Genomic DNA, 16,892 nt, shown 5'->3' on the forward strand with positions numbered 1-16,892 from the left:
CCAACTGCCACTACCTTGCTTTTGGACTTGGGGCCGCCAGAGCTGTGAGGACCTGAGTTTCTATTGTTTTAGCCACTCATTTTGTGCCGCTTTGTCGCAGCAGCTCCAGGACACTGAGACAGAAGGTCATAACAGCTGGAGCCGCACGATATTTCCAGCTGCACGATGGGAATTCCTTGAGAGATGATCAAAATGGTGCCTGCGTTGTTCACGTGCCCCACCCGGGATCAAAAAGCTGCCTGAAAAACCACACAGGACAAAGGATCTTCAGTGCCAAGCACCACATACCTGGGTCTCTAGTTCCGTCACCTCCAAATTCAGCTTGTTCAGGTGCTTGTTCACGAAGGTGATGAGTGACTGCCGAGACAGAGACACAGAGCTGTCAGCGGCCACACCCAGCTTCCAGCTGGCGGCAGGTTTGACATTTCCCAGCCTGGGCTTTGTGAGATGCTTCTACAACCTCCTGTTCGCTAAAACACAAGCCCACGTTTCAAATGCAACCATCTCACAGTAGCCCGTGGTTTTAATGGCATCAAGCCCACATCTATCCCGGCTGGAGAGTCTCCAAGCCAGGCACGGATGCCGATCTGCACATGTGTGCCGTATGTAACAGCCTTACAGAAGAATGAGTGGTGCTCTTAGGAAGGATAAAATGGTCAGAGGAAGATGATCCAATTTCCAAATGAATCTTAAATGTAACCCTGAATGGCAAATGGCACACTGGGAAGGTTGGGAGGGAAAGGGCTGCTACACCCACTGCATTTTCAGTACACAGAGACAGCCCTGCGGGGTTTTCTCTCAGGCTACAGGGTGTCCTAAGCCTGTTACATGTATACCAAGGGGCACAGGTTTCTCTCTGCACATTTAAAGCCTGCCACCTATAACTTGTTGGCAACCAAGCTCAACTTTAAGGGAACTCAGCACCACCCCACCCCCAAGGTGCCATAATTTATTACTCTTCCTACCCAAATGTACGTTCTCCTGCACGCCAGGCACACTGCTTGGTGCTGGGGACACCAAGACTGTAAGAGAGAGCCCCGCCCTGAGGAGCCTATGGCGTGCCGTGGTGGGACAGACAGGAATAGACACAGCGCTGCGGGGAAGTGGGCACTGCAGGGGAGGCTTCCTGGGCACACAACAGCCAGGCAGGAGGGAAGACTCGAGCCTGAGCCGGTCCTAAGGGTGGGCGGTGGGAGGGGTAGCAGGCCGAGTGGGCAGCCAGGCAAATCTGTGAACCCTCTGGGTGGGGGGATGAGAGGGCATTAGGAGGGGTTGGTCTGGGGAGAGACCCACAGAGGTGGCCTGGGGCTGCAGAGGTCCAGGCTGGAGGGAGAAAGCGATCAGGCAGATGAAAGGATTTTGTCTTGTTCATGTTGGTGGCCCCAGGCCCCAATATGTGTCCTTCCCCCAAATGGATGGACCTAATGTCTACTGAAAGATGAAAGCCACATCCATCACCATCAGCGCCGTCAGTGACCATCACTGCGTGCAGGGCCCCAGCACAAACACGACCACAGTTCATCCTCAATGAACCCTGTCCCCACTCAACAGGTGAGGAAACTGAGTTTGGCACACAGCTGATAAGTGGGAGAGCTGGATTAGATTCACCCATTCACCTTGACTGATTCTGTCAAGGTCCCTGGGGGTGAGATGAGACAGGAGAGGGTGGGGGACTGTGAGGCTCCAAGTCACTCATGACCCAAGGACACTAAAACGGCTCCATCCCATAAGGACCATTAGTACGGTTCCAACATCCTTTTGCAAAATGCCTCTAAGAATTAATATATAATTGTCTGAGCCTGGACCAATGTTTTCCAAAAGTATTAACAGAAAAATCCCACTATCAACAGACACGCATGCTCACATCTCTTCTTGGAGAGGTGCAATCCACGGCAGCACAGTAAATGCTCCCGTGAGCCCTGCGCCAAGAACCTGGCTGGGGAAGCTGTCCCAGACACCCAGGACGCCCTCGCTGAACCACCATCAGAAATGAGCGCTCCTCGGATGTCACAGGAAAGAGCCACATGCACCCACCCACAGCAGCTCCCTGAATGGGAGGACCCCAGGAAACTGGGCACTCCCAGCCCCTGACCCCAGAACCCTGGGTCTTGCCTTTTTCTCCATCCACAGATTGCCCAGCAGCTGCCTGGGCTGGGAAAGGCCCCATCCTCTGTCTGGAGGCCAAATCCACACACAGAACCATTCTGCCACCCAGGCCTGCCTGTTTACTGGGCAGGCTGTGACTGTGGCATCATGGTAATGAGGCCGACAGTGCCAGCAGGTCGACACGCTTAAAAACATTTCCACGTTGAGAAAAGGCCTCAAGTCAGAGCAAGCTGCTGGCTCAGTAATTTGCTTAACAGAAGTGAAGGGGTGGGCAGGAGGATGCCCGGGGAGCAGGGATGTTGAGTTAAAAGGCGCTAATTTTATGCACTGTAGTTACGTTTTCTTGACTGTAATTACATTTCAATCCATGTGGCAAACATTTCAGGGACTCCAAACACTTCCCCACCTCCTTCCCAGCGGGTGCCAGCGCGATCAGGGTCCAGCTCCGCTGCCGGCACTTACCTTCTTCACCACGCTGAGCTTATCTGGGGCGTGGTCGAACAGCGTGTCGAAGGCATCCCGCTCTGAAGACAAGCAAAGACAGACGCAGAGAAGGGTTTATGGGTGCAGATGGTGCTCCTGACCACCAGCCGTCCGGGAACATGCCAGCTTCTCATCCCCAGGATGTCCTGCCTCAACACTCACCCCAAAGCAGAATCCCTTCAATGCCTGCACAGCCAAAGGGGTGACTCGGATAATAAGCCTTGGCAAGTGCAAGGAAAGCTAGCATGCTCCAGAAGGAGGGCAAAAGCACACTTGGGCTGGACACTGCTGAGGTTCCTTTTCACGTGGGTTTTTTTTTTTTTTTTTTTTTGTTGGTGAGATACATGGAGGGCAGCTGGACATCTGCCCTGGTCCGTGTATCTCCTAGGACTTGAGGCATCGTGAATTCTCCCTTTACCCACACTCCTTGTTCACCAGCAAATCTTATCTGTGAATCTGGCCACTTCTGCTCCCCTGGTGGCGGTGCCCCCTACCGCAGCCTCGAACCTGAGAGCAGCTACCGCCCCAGCCTAACAGGTCTCCCTTCTGACTCCTGCCCCTCGTCCATTCTCCCCAGCAAGGAGGAGCCCCTTAAAGGGCAAATTGGACCAGTTATTTCCATCCTCCCACCTCCACCCCAACTGAAACCTTCCAACGCTCTGGAATCCCCCAGTTCACTGTCACCCTCCTACCCATAGAACCTCCCTGGCTTCATGCCACCACGTGCTCCCCGCCAGCTGCTCCTACTCAGGCCAGACATGCACTGCCTCAGGGCCTTTGCACATGCTGTCCACACTTGTTGGCTTCCTTCAGATTGCTCTTGGACCACAGCTCCTCTGAGGAGCACCAGACCCCTCTATCATCCTCCCACCTAGCTGCACTTCTTCCATAGTAGTTGAAATGTCATCTCCTCTCCACATATCTGCTGCATATTATCTGTTGGACTGTCACCTCTAGTGGCTGGGACCACTATCCCACTTGTTCCTTGCCCTGTCTCTGGCTCCCAGAACAATTAAGGGTCAGCAGCAGGGGCTCAGAACAAATGAAGGAGTGGGAGACCCCGCTGCAGAATCTCTCCATAGCAGTCCTCCTGCCATGGTGGGGCAGGGTCATATGGAGGCACAAAAGACAGAAACTGCTGCAGCCTGGACCCGGAGCAGAAGGCTCAGGTCTCCAGGATGGACACAGAGCTATGGGGAGTGGTGCCAGTGCATGTGAAAGGACCTACAGCCACAACCTCCTGTCCTCAAGCTTCCTGGGGGCAGTGCACACTCAGAGGACCAAGACGGGCAGGGCAACCCTGTTACTTACTACCTAGGGCGTGGGCCCAAACTCCAACTTGGGGTGGGGTAGGATAGAAAGGCTCCCCTCAATCTGTCCAGGGGTGGCCCAAGGGCCAGGCCAGTCTGAGGGAGAGGGAAGGAGTAAAGGAACAAGAAGCCTGTGCTGGGCCCAAGTAAGCCATAGTCCCCAGGGACAGGAACTGCCAGTCCCCCACACCAGGAGGCTTCCTGGCCCTTCTGCACCCCAAAAAGAAAGTGCTTAGCACCTAAGGGCCAGGACCGCAGGAGGCAGCTCACACCCTAGCCCAGCCCAGGTGGCCTCTTCCTTAGCCTTGGGCAGGGGTTGGAGGGAAAGGGTGAGAAAGAAGGAAGAAGGGAGAGAAGGAAAGTATGTGCACATGTGTGTGCCTGCGTGTACCCACGTGTACACGTGTGTGCTTATCTGTACACACACACGGACACACACATGCCCTGTACCCACATGTACATGTGTGTGTGTACCTACATGTATGTGTATACACATGTGTGCATATGAATGTCTGAGAGCAGGGGAGGGAAGTTTCCATCACCAATAAGGACACTGTCCTGAATGCCCCCTCCTACCACATGCTGGCTTTGCTAATGCAGTGGCTGTGAATTATTTTTATAGTCATCTAAGTCAGATTATACTCAATAAAGACAGTCTGCTAAGGGCCAGAAAAGAAGCTAAATCTTTACAAAGCAATACGCAAACTTCAAATGCAGCTTAAGAAAAACCCCAGGAGCAGAAGAGTGCTTGACGTCAGCCCGGGTATATTTAGCTGGGCCACCGCTGGGCTGGTGGAGTCGAGCTGTGCAGGGAGGCTGTGCTCACCTGTGCCCGGGGGCCCGGAGCACCATCACTCGCCCACACGGCTGGGAGAGGATGGGGGGTTCTGGAAAGGGGTACCGACCACAGGATCTGGGCAAGACTTTACTGCACCCCTGCAATGGACTTGGGAAGGAAAATAGATCCAGGTTCAAATCCTAGTTGCTCAACTTAAGTCTCCTGACTTTGGGCAAACCCTTCTCTGCAAATCCACTTCCTCTCAGAGCGTGGGAGTCCTGACAGCCCCTGCCCCACCACCAGTGCAGGAACTAACAATGCAGTGGTAAAGAGAGCTCCCTCCCACCCGCAGGCTCTGGGGACCGTCACGGAGATAAACAAGGAGCAGCTCTGCTCTCGGGAAGGGCACGGGCTGGGGGAGGAGGCCCAGGGAGGAGGTAGGCCGTGTGGAACAACCCCGTGAGTGCCGGAAAAGAGAAGCCTAGAGAGAGGCCACATCAGCCAGAGCGTGCCAGTGTCTGCTCAAGTTCAACCCACAAGAATGCTCAGATCGGTCCATGTACTGTTTGTGTTTGAGTCAACGTATTTTAAATTGGAAGGTTTGCCCAAAAGTTCTGAGTGTCTGGCTTCCCTTGAAGCACTGGAGGCTGTGGCCACAGTGAGCCTCACTCCCACCTGCACGGTGAGCTGTCCACAGGGTGGACACAGGCTCTCCAGTGTGCCTGGGCAGCCACCGTTGGCCTTGCAGCTTGGGTGGTACTTGCTGGTACAGGGAGAGGAGGAGGCACTTTGGGTAGAGGTGACAGAAAGTGCAAAGACAGGTGCAAGAGCCCAGAGCGGGCTCAGGAGCTGGCTGGCCCTGATGGACAGATGACAGCTGTTCCTACACCGAGGGGTCGCGGAGGGCAGAGTAACCAGGGGTGGTGAGAGTACCCTGCAATTTCTAGAACAAGCTCCATTGGCAGAGATGGGAGAGCCGTGAACAGGAGAGACAAGGAGTTACCGTGAGATGAGCAAGGGGGGAGGAAAGTGTGTCCTTCCCTGTTCCCCTCCTGGCCTCAGGAAGGGACTCTAGGCCAGTGAAGCCTGGGGAGGGGGCAGGGCCGCCTACAGAGAGAAAAGGCAACCAGCAAACCCGTTGCCATGGAGATCAGGCTGCAACCTCCCCAGCTCCCCTGAGACTCGTTTCCAGGGAGAAAATAGCGCCCTCACCCACCATGACCAGGACAGTAACGCTGTCCAAAGGCAGGCAGGGGACCAGGAGCTCCTTCTCCCGCTGGGATGGAAATAGGCATAGCAGGGCCCTGTCCCTCCCTGGCTCAGAGTGCTCACAGGTGAAACTGAGGCCCAGGACATGGCTCCCAGCAAAGCCTAACAGGCAGCCATTGGCCAAGGAGGGTCTGCCTGGTCCTCTAGGGCATCTGGGATTGACTGCAGGTGGGCCATGGGCCAGAACTGACTGCTTTGGGGGACCCACACCAAGGAAGAGATGGCTCTAGCCCACAGGACATGTCCATTTCAAAGAGCCGTGTGAAGGGAGAGAGGGAGGGGCTGTGGGAGCTCCCAAAATTTCACTGGTACCATTATCTGTAAGGCACGTGGTGTCTCGTGTGCAAACACTGATGGGGGGGAGGAAAGCCAGGCCCTACCTGTGAGTGAGAGTGCCCTGCACTGTGTCATATGGTTACAAAAATAATAAGGCAAGGGGGCGGGGGCTGAGTAAGGCCAGCAGGTGTTAGTTTGGGGCAGTAGGGTCACAGAGTGCCACCTGGATAAGTGAGATTTGAGGCAAGAGCTTGAAGAGCTCAAGGAGTGAGCCATAGAGTAATCTAGAGAGAGCGCAATTCAGGCAGAGGGTGCCGGAAGTGAGTGTGGTCAGGGGCACTCTCAGACTAGCAACTGAGCAACAAGGCTCAGCCTGCACACATGGTGGGGACAAGGGCAGGAGGCAGTGAGAGGTGTCCTCCAGGGCTGGTCTGAAAGGTCACCGCAAGGGCTGGGAGCAGGAAAGTGATGTGACTAGGGGAGTTTTAGGAAGCCCAACAATGGTAAGAGGAACCAGCTGGGAGGGGTGAGCCAGGGACCAGCCTCCTCCTCGGGGAAGTGTCTTGGCCAGGCCCTGGTAGAATAGTGGGGGTACAAGGCTGGAGGAGGCAAGGGACCAGTGGAGGAGCCACAAGACAAAGAGCCACAAGATGTCCCACCCGCTCCCCAGTGACAGTGTGGGCCAGAAGCCCTGCTGTGCCCGAGGGTGCCTGGCTGGGTAACCAGGAGACTTCTGAGCTGGCATCTGCAGAAGCAGCAAGGCCGGGGGCGGAACTAATTGCCTGTCACTGACTAATAGCCTGTTTGCATTTCATAAGCATGGAATATAAAGCCCTCTCCCGGTTTCACAGAACCCCGCCCCTGCCCAAAGGGCAGCTGGGCCCATCCCCCACACAGTGACTCGGGCTTACCCAGGGGAGCACCACCTGGCCCACCAGTCCCTGGAGCCATCCACACAGGGGGCTCCCTGCCAGGCTAGGCACTGTGCACCCTCGAGGCTCATATGCCCCCAGGCAAACAGAACTGGGTCTCTTCAGAGTCCCTAAAACCCAGGGAGGCCTGAACCAAACACAGAAGTGACAACTGAGGACAAATCCAGAGACAGCACCGAAAATGCTTTGGGACCCCCGCATTGCTGCCACCTTCATGCCTTAGGGGATCGGAGCCTGCTCTGTGCAGAAAGGATGGAAGGAGGGTACAGAGGGGCCCGACCCAAGTCCCTACCTAGACGATGGGGCGTGGGGTGTCCACGCTGGCCCCACAAGCCGAGTCCCTGCCACTATTGCTTCCTGGGCAACTGTGAGCAGGAGGCTTCCCTTTTCTCTCCCTCTGTTTGTATTTTAATAATAAAGACATTAAAAAGGGCTGAATTACTCCTTAAAAAATATGCAGTGAAGGCCTATGGCTTTTCCCAGCACAGTTTAAGGTCTACTGAAGAAGGCAGACACACAAGGGCTGCATTTTCTCCAATCAAGACCCGCAGAGCTTGGGCCACACTCGTAGGTAACAGCCGTGCTGTGCAGTCGGGTCCCTCATAACCCTGAGGTCACAGAGCCCCACGCTGAGCTGACCCATCCCCACAGGGTGGGACTCAGGGCAGGTGGCACACCCCCACCCCCACCAGAAGACCCTGATGCTGGGGCTGGCAGGCTTGAGAGGGAGGCAGGAAACTTCTATCTGGTTTCCATTTTTCCTGTAACAGCTGTTCTCACTCCCTGCTCACAGAACACAGTATGGGGGGCCTAGTGCTTTCTGTTTTTGAGATGCTCCCAAAGCAGTGAGCCTGGTGCAAGCTGAGAGCCACAGGCTTCCAACTGCTGAGACAAAGACGGAGTCCCAGAGAATAATCGCTCCTCTTCGGGAGCAGCCTGGAACACCCCACTCCCGGCCCCAGGCTAAGCAGAGCTCAGCCCCATAGCAGCCCCGCAGGCAGAGCCTTTCACAGTCCCATTTCACATGTTAGTAGCAGAGGTGAAGGGACAGGGCAAAGGTCAACCACCAGCACCACAACGGAGAAGCCTGCTAGACTGGCAGTGGGCAGGGAGGAGACACACAAGGACAGGCGCTCCCGGCTGCCCATGCCCCGTGTTCAGGCCAAGCCCTTCTCCCTCCTACCCCAATGGCACAAGCAGGTCCCACATCCCAGGCACCTCCTGTTCCTCTGCTGCCCACCCAGCCTCCCCCTCACCCTTCCTGGCACCACCCAGGCCCCCGCAGCTCTGAGAAACAAACCCACTTTCTCTAGGATTCCAGAACTGTGGGGGGCAGCAAGACCCACCCAGGTCCCATCCCCCGTGCAAATGTGACCACCAGGAGCTTCCCGGGGCAGCCCCAATGTGCCTGAGACCCTCCACCCACACCCTGGGTTACTCACCAAACCGTCCCATCATCATCCTGCAAACAAGAACACACAGAGTCAGCCAGGAACTCAGCAAGGCCTGCTAATAACAATGCCAGTCATACTCTGCCATTTTCTGTCCTGCCCTAATTGCAAACGAGAGGTGCTTGTGTGGATTACCAACATTTGTACAAGATCAGCGTCAAACCACCATCTCTGTTTGCACATTAACCACTCCTTTAATGCCCTCTGGAGGGGAGGCACTTAAATCCTGAGAGGGGGTTAACACAGAAAAGACTCCATCAGACAACAGGCCGTCCTGCAGCCGGAACACCAAACCTCACAACAGGATGCTGCAGGTGACCCAAGCGCCACGTTCCAGCATGTAAACAAGATGCACTTTCAGAGCCTCGAAACTAAAGGATCCTAAAGGAACCAGGTTCAAGCAAGTGCAGCTGAAAGCGTATGGGACACAGCAACTAGTCTGTCCTTCAAGATTCCAGTGCCTTAGTGCACAGCCCCTCCACGCACTGCCTGAGAGGCCAGGAGGTCTTTGTTTCATCCCCAAATCTCTCTAGGCTCACGTTCTTTGGTTCCATCTTATTTAAGTAGCACCTACTATGTGCAGGCCATGGAGCTACAGAAATTAATATTGGGACGTCTGTGGTGAGACAGAGAGACCCCAAACCTTTATTCCAGTGTGGACCATGTGTGCTGAGACACTACAGGAAGCAACAGGAAGCTGCACACTCCTGTCTGGCAGACTGGAGGGCTTCCTGGAGGAGGTGACCTCACAGCTCCCTCTAGAACAGTGGTTCTCAACGTTCCTAATGCCACAACCCTTTAATATAGTTCCTGTGGGTCTCAACTCATAGGTTGAGAACCACTGCTCTAGAAAGAGAAATAGGGATGCGGGTAGTGGATGAGAGGTGATGATGATGCCTTAAGAAACTGAATGTGGATCTTCAGACCACCACGTGGTTTTCAGCAGACATTCGATGATTTAGACCAGGGGTCCTCAAACTACGGCCCGCGGGCCACATGAGGCGGTGTGATTGTATTTGTTCCCATTTGGTTTTTTTACTTCAAAATAAGATATGTGCAGTGTGCATAGGAATTTGTTCATAGTTTTGTTTTTTTTAACTATAGTCCGGCCCTCCAATGGTCTGAGGGACAGTGAACTGGCCCCCTGTTTAAAAAGTTTGAGGACACCTGATTTAGAGGCTCCAGCAGATCCTCTGTGGCCACAAGGAGAGGAAGGGACAAACGTGGAGACCAGGATGGTGGGATAAGCCAAGAGCACTGCCCTGGGCGTCAGCTTGGAGGTCACTGCCAGCTTCTCCTCCTGACCCCAGCCCCAGCCAGCCCAGTGACACTGACTCAGAGGTACACAATCCCAACCCTCACATTTGCCACTCAGGGCAATCTGGTATTCACTGCAACCCTCCAGCCCTGACTCTGGGGCACTCCCCAAACCTGAAAATTCCAAGGGCCCCGTGGCATGTCCACCTGCCCCTGTGCTGGATTTTACATTTGCATGGATGCATCCTTTCTCATTAGCATGATGGACAGCCTTAGAGGAGAGGACACTGCCCCCCACAGTGCCCAGCATACCACAGGCCCTCTGTGGGCTGGTCCCTGTGGTGAATCGTTAAGGACATTCTCCTACCCACTTGCTATTTCTCTGATCATCTCTGGACCACTTGGGTTTTACCCAAGATGACTGCAGAGCACCCAACTTCCTGCTCACCCCCTCTGGCCTCCTCTCCTAGTGGGGACTGCAAAGACAGCGGTGGCTTCTCCCTATGGCAACACACCCACCCTGCTGCAATGTGGTGGGCCTTGCCTGTTCAGGAGTCTGTTCCCACCCCCTGACCCAGGACAACCTGAACTTGCTAAAGCACGTGATAGTAAGGACATGGTGTGGGCATCCAACATGGGACTCCAGGAGCCTGTGGCTACACTGAACTCTCTCAGAATCCTGAGGGCTCCCTAGGAAGATGCCCAGCTCCAGGAGCAGGAAAGACTCGTGGGGGAGGCCAGCACCATCTCAGACTCCCCAAACCCTGGCAGGCCTGCAAGTATCTGCAATCACATCAGTAACACCAGGTGAGACCAGCCTAAGAACCACCTGCTGAGCCCAGCCCAAACTGCTGACCCAAAAAATTGCAGCAGAAAATGAAACAAATGTTGTTTTAAGCTGTGTGGCCTTGGGGGCGATTTGTTACACAACAGACAACTAAGACACCAGCCCAAGCTCAGTTCCTCTCCAGCTGCCCTCCTCCTACTGCTGAACAGGCCGAGCAGCTACCAAGGGCCCACTGTTCCCCACACGACTGTATCCTTCATCCTGCCCAGCCCCAGCTCTTTCCAACACCTTCCATGGGCTCCGGGCAGACTGGGCCTCTCAGAACAACTGTGACCACACATTAGCCTACATACCAGCAGACCACACACATCAGACCACACGCATCAGTCCACACTCAACAGACCACACGCATCAGCCCACACTCAGCAGACCACACGCATCAGCCCACATACCAGCAGACCACACGCGTCAGCCCACACTCAGCAGACCGCACGCATCAGCCCACATACCAGCAGACCACACGCGTCAGCCCACATACCAGCAGACCACACGCGTCAGCCCACATACCAGCAGACCACACGCGTCAGCCCACACTCAGCAGACCACACGCGTCAGCCCACACTCAGCAGACCACACGCTTCAGCCCACACTCAGCAGACCACACGCATCAGCCCACACTCAGCAGACCACACGCATCAGCCCACACTCAGCAGACCACACACTTCAGCCCACACTCAGCAGACCACACGCATCAGCCCACACTCAGCAGACCACACGCATCAGCCCACACACCAGCACGTGCACAGTTTTCACAGCTTGCACACCAGGAGTGGATTCCTGTGTCAGCTCCAGTTTTTTAATTCACAACAATAATTAATTGCTCTGTGAACTGCACTGGTAGGATAGCTGAGAGTATCAATTTTTGAATGTTCTATTTAATCTAAAACACATTTAGTCAAGGCAGTGAATTGTAACAATCCTTAATAAGGGCTCCTAAAATCGACATGCAACAGACTATTCAACTGACCGTTTTCAACAGATCTGAAGCTTTTTAGACTTCTTAACTTGCCCTGTGGCCTTCTCTAGTAGATAAGAGGTGGTTCAGCAGTGTTTGTTAAAGCAAAGTTCTAGTTTAGCCAGGTTATCACCCTCTCCCCCCACCCCGCACCCCCTCTGAGGGATAAATGAGCAGAGTGACAGGTCTCTCTAAGCCCCCTGAACACTCTGGTATTCTCTCTGCCCACCTCTCCCTGCAAGATTCTTAAAGCTCATCTTCTAAAATATGCAATGAAAAAAATAAGGAAGATGATTCAGTTCTAACATTAAAAACCTTGAAGGAAACACATGGAGAAAGGAAAGCCAGAGTTGGGTCCTGCATGAACATCTCAACCTAAGATTAAGGGGTGTTTGTGGGAAGCAGCCCCCACATGCCGGCATCCCTGGCTGAGGTAGCTGCAGGGCTGGAAGGGCAGGGCAGAGTCCACTTACTCCGTGGTTGTGGTCAGCTCCTCTGAGATATGGCTGGAATGCAGCAGGCCTTCTCGCTTCTGAAAACCCCAGAGTAAACCAAAAAATGCAAAAAGTTAGGCAGGCAGAGAGAGGAAGAGGAAGGACATACTGACAGGGGAGCTGAAGCCACATGCGGATGGTCCCGGGCCGGGAGACCACGTTAGAGAAGAGCACAGTGGGAGGACAGCCGAGCCCTACTGAGGGTGGCTGCAATGCAGGTGACCCCGGGTGTCCTTTCAGTGGCTGCGAGCTCCCTGCCCCCACCAACTACTCCCCACATCCCCCTGAGAGCTGACAACTGTGGGAGTCTCAGGAGAAGCACCCAGCTCAGGGTTCCCAGAAGGACAGTCTAAGTTCCGCAGCTAGGAGAGGCGAGGTGGATGATCAGGAGGAGCTGAATTACAACCGGGAGATGGCTGATGAAACAATGCAGATGACAGTACTGAACAGGGTCCCCGACGTTCACAGCCGCCCAGAACCTCAGAATGGGGTCTCATCTGAAGACGGTCTTTGCAGATACTAGTTAAGATGAGGCCATATGAATTACAGTGAGGCAGATCCAAAATGACCCCTGTTCTTATTAGAAGAGAAGCTGGCTACAGAAACGCAGAGGCCACGTGATGGTGGAGGCAGAGATCAGGGACACACAGCCACAAGCCAAGGAGCCCCAAGGATAGATGAGCACCCCCAAAGCCGAGAGGGGCAAGAAGGAAACTCCTCTAGAGCCTTCCGAGAAAGCACAGCCCTGTAACACCTTGATTTCAGACCTCTGTCCTCTGTAATTGTGAAGGAATACACGTTTGGTTTTTTTGGTACTTTTTCATTTTTTGAGACAGGGTCTCACTGTCGCTCAAGCTAGAGTACAGTGGCATATTCATAGCTCACTGCAGCCCTGAACTCGTGAGCTAAGCATTCCTCCTGCCTCAACCTCCTCATAGCTGAGACTACAGGTGCATAACAGTACACCTGGCTAGTTTTTAAATTTTTTTGAAGAAAGGTGTCTCCCTGTTGCTCAGGTTGGTCTTGAACTCCTGACCTCAAGCAATCCTTCTGTGTTCGCCTTAATATAATCTCAGTTTTATGGGGGAAACCACTGCAGCTCGGTGAAATCAAGTGGCCTACCCAAGGCCACAGCTACTAGGGAATAAATGAGGCCCTTCCCTTCATTCTTTCCACCCACAAAATGCCAAAGCCCTTGCATCACCCTATTGGATTAGATAACCAGTCACCCCAGTAAGTCCAGAGATGAAGGGACAGGCCAGCAGACAGCAGGGAAAGACAGAGAGCTGCCCTCAGGTCTGAAGAATGGTGCCTGCCAGCTCCCAGGGCCATCTCTCCCCATTTCATTCCACGCTGGACATGGCCCAGCGATTCCTTCTCTAGCCCTAGTTAAGGCAAACATAGCCACAAGTGCTTGCCTGGGGACGGTCAAACTCTCTGCAAAACCTAGAAGATTGTCTTGGACTCAAGTATAAGCCTGAAAGGAAATACCCTGGACATGGAGCCCGCACAGCACTCATGGGGCCCCAAGGCTGATGTAGGAAGGTTTGGGAACCACATTCCCATGTGTCCTTGGGAAGCCTTTCCAGGCCAGCTGCCTGCAAGCAGGCACCAAGACAGGGAGCCACAGGAATGGCCCCCAGGTCCTGAGTCCCCATGACCAACCACAAATGTCCTCCTTAATAAAGAAGCTAGGAGAAATGGCAGGTAGCCCTCGCCTATTGCCAGAAAGGGGCATTCCTGTCAAGACCGAGCGCCCAGGGTAGTGGAGCGATCAGAACAGCTTCGGAAAACACAGGCTCAGCCAGGTCCTCACAGACCACAGAGACCACAGGACTGATCAGTTTAAAAAGCAGAGAAGCGAGTGGAACTGGGTGTCTCTGGCAACATAAACACTTAAGACTTCAGGTTTCAAGTAGAACCTCGACTCTCTGGCAGAAGCAGATGCTCCTGCAGGCCTTGAGCACGTCCTCCTCATCCAGCGCCCCAGGAACCTGTGCAGCAAGCCCAGCGCCCAGCATAGGTTTACCGAACAACACTGCACACATAAAACCCCGGCAGAGCCTGCCCACAAAGGACAGGAACTAGCAACCCCACGTCCACTCTGGGAGAACTCTGGGTCTTGGTCCCATTTCTGCAAGTGAATCAAGAAAAATGAACCTAAAAAAAGAGACGATGGGGAAAGAGGGACGTAAGGCAGAGAAGCCGCCATGTGGGTATCAGCCTCACAGCACAGGTGTCACCTCCTCCAATCGGTAACAAGCACATTCAACAGGACTGGACTCCAACCCGTTGGCTTTAGAGAGAAACGAATGTTCTTTTCAAAAATGTTGAAAATTAAACCTCAACACCATCAAGCCTCTGGATCTGCCTCTCATCAAATCAACACCATTGTTCCTGCTCCAATCATTCATCTCAAAACCAGGGTGAGGCATAAATTTTGTCAAGGGAGAAGAAAAAAGGGGAGCTTTAGGGGGGTGGGGATGGGAGAGAAAGAGCCAGAAAACTACAGGAGGGAAGCAGAGTCCCAGGCGCAGGGACCGCAGGGCCCTACTCACCCGCACAACCACCACTTGCACGGACACATGCTCAGGAAGGCGGATCGGGGCCCGGAAGTGCATGGCCAGAGAGACCAGCAGGTGCAGGATGGCCACCAGGTTCTTCCCGTGAATTGCTGAGGGTGGAGAAGGAAGAGGTGAGGTCCCATAGGAGCCTGAGCCCACTTCACACGCCAAAAGGCAGCAAAGACGCAGTGTCTTAAGAGAGACCTCAGGGAGGCAAGGACGGAGCGACTGCAGAGAAATTAAGAGAGCTGATGAACGTCTGGGGTGAATTCATTTCTAGTTTCTAATTGTTTCTTTCCTATTGGCCTAGGGTGACTTGTGTGAGTACTTTTAAAAGCATAATATTTTTAAGAGCAGTAATTTGGATAGGAGAAGGAGGAATACATAGGGCAGCAAAATTAGCATCGCGAAGGGAACAGATCATGAAAAACAGGTCACATCCACTTACCCATCACAAGAATGTATGTTATTATCTTTGGCACTAAAAAAGTTCTCCCTCTGTGCAATTAGCCATGACAAGGCGAGGCTATCAAGGGCAAACGATGCTTTGGGGATGTTAGATGTTAACTCCTGCCCTGCCCGAGTCAGTCCCTCTTGCTCAGCGTGTGGACTTAGGTTTGGTCACAGTCACCACTTGTGCATGGGGCTGTGCAGTTTATAGGGCAGGGACTTTACACCCACGGCCCCAGCAGCCCACGAGGCAGGTCAGATCTGTCCAAGGCTTCAGTGTCAGGTCAAGGCTTCAAAACAGGTGCAGGGTCTCCTCCCCCAAAGCCCCACAGCCACAGAGGCCCCCTCGTCTAGTAGGGAGGGCCCTGAAGCCACACCCTGACTGCCCCCCTCACTTCAAGGATGGCAGTGGGGAAGGGGCAGCCAGGACAGAGATCTTTCCAGCTTCTCCTAGTTTAGTTTTTTACCTTCTGGATTCGTGTCTTGGCTGGAAATACTGCGACGTCACACACACTGCTAATGCCAGCCAGCTCTGTGACTTATTTCAGAGGGTCACCAGAAAATAGCTCACCTGGTGTTGCTGCCATGGTCTTTAGGGTTGAGTCCTAGTAAGAACCCCACAGGGCTGCTTCTGTCTCTCGCGGCCCCCAACCCACCCAGCCGGGAACACTCCTCTCTATGCCAAAGCATGAAAAGAGCAGAGAGCCACAGTGTGACTTAGTCCCTTTCGTGCAGGCTCCCTAACCTTTCTCCCACTCTGCCCTTCTGCTCTGCAAGGCTGCCTCTCTCAGAGCAGGGGGGGTGAATCGGCTTTTAGAAAGCAAGGCCAGAGTTGAGGATGGATGACAAATGTCGATGATGAATGTCCAGAGGATGGGGTCCCTACACACCTTCCCTCTCCCCCCGCCCAGGGACTCACAGTCCACGTTCCAGCGCAGCACCCAGCCGTGGGGCCGCAGCAGGTCATGCACGGCTTCCAGAACCGTCTGCAGCTTCTGCTTCTGGCCTATTTCAGATTGTGTCACCTCGGCCACGTTCAGCTTGCAGCCTGCCAGTTTTTCTGTGTGAGAAGGACAAGAGCAGAGGGTCAGAGGCCACGGGGTTAGGGTGGGGGGGAAGGGACTGGAGACCCTGTGACCTGACAGGAATGAGGTCCCCAAGGTGGGGCAGGGTTCTACATGACAATGGGCCCTTTCTCCAGGTTGAGCAGAGGAACTCTGAACTTCCAGGATGTTCATAATCCTTAGAGAATTACCCCAGAATGAAAAAGGGACAAGCGTGAAGGATAAAACCGGGTGTCGCACTGGGGACAGTCTATGCACAGAAAATGGGAAAAAATAATTGAAGATGCTGCCGGGAGGCAGGGAGGCCACAGGGAGGAGGGGAGTGTGGGTTGGGAGGGGGGCCATCCCAGAGGGTCCGGGAAGGGGGAGGACTTTGACAAAGATAATAAAAAATGGTCTTAAAAGTTGCCGTCAGCCTCCCTACCCACCTGAGGCTCCCATCTTGTTTCTCCAACATTCTGACACCACAATAAGAAGTTTGATTAGACACAGAGCCTGCAACTATCCTATTACCAAGAGTGAGCAGGAAGCGATCTCAGGGAGCCCAGGCGGGAACTGTCACATCTACTCAGGATTCAATTACTAAGACCGAGGACCGAGGACCGGGCAGGGCTGTGGTCCTTCCCTCCCTCTGTTGGAGGGAGCTGCCTTGTGAG

General features: G+C 54.0%; 1 protein-coding gene across 9 annotated transcripts in view; it reads right to left on the reverse strand.

Moving 5' to 3' along the window:
- PARVB (parvin beta) overlaps positions 1-16,892 on the reverse strand; it is a 96,833-nt gene that overhangs the window by 17,636 nt on the left and 62,305 nt on the right. For 8 of the 9 annotated variants that reach the window (XM_053584560.1, XM_053584557.1, XM_053584561.1 and 5 more), the window contains 6 exons: positions 16,092-16,232; positions 14,717-14,832; positions 12,138-12,196; positions 8,597-8,616; positions 2,569-2,630; positions 289-357 (listed from right to left, as the gene is read on the reverse strand). In XM_053584560.1, the coding sequence (XP_053440535.1) occupies positions 289-357; positions 2,569-2,630; positions 8,597-8,616; positions 12,138-12,196; positions 14,717-14,832; positions 16,092-16,232 (467 nt within the window). The remainder of the gene's footprint in view (positions 1-288; positions 358-2,568; positions 2,631-8,596; positions 8,617-12,137; positions 12,197-14,716; positions 14,833-16,091; positions 16,233-16,892) is intronic. The other variant, XM_053584558.1, reaches the window with a different exon arrangement.

Source organism: Nycticebus coucang, chromosome 3 (assembly GCF_027406575.1).
Source record: "Nycticebus coucang isolate mNycCou1 chromosome 3, mNycCou1.pri, whole genome shotgun sequence".
Lineage (NCBI taxonomy): Eukaryota > Metazoa > Chordata > Mammalia > Primates > Lorisidae > Nycticebus > Nycticebus coucang.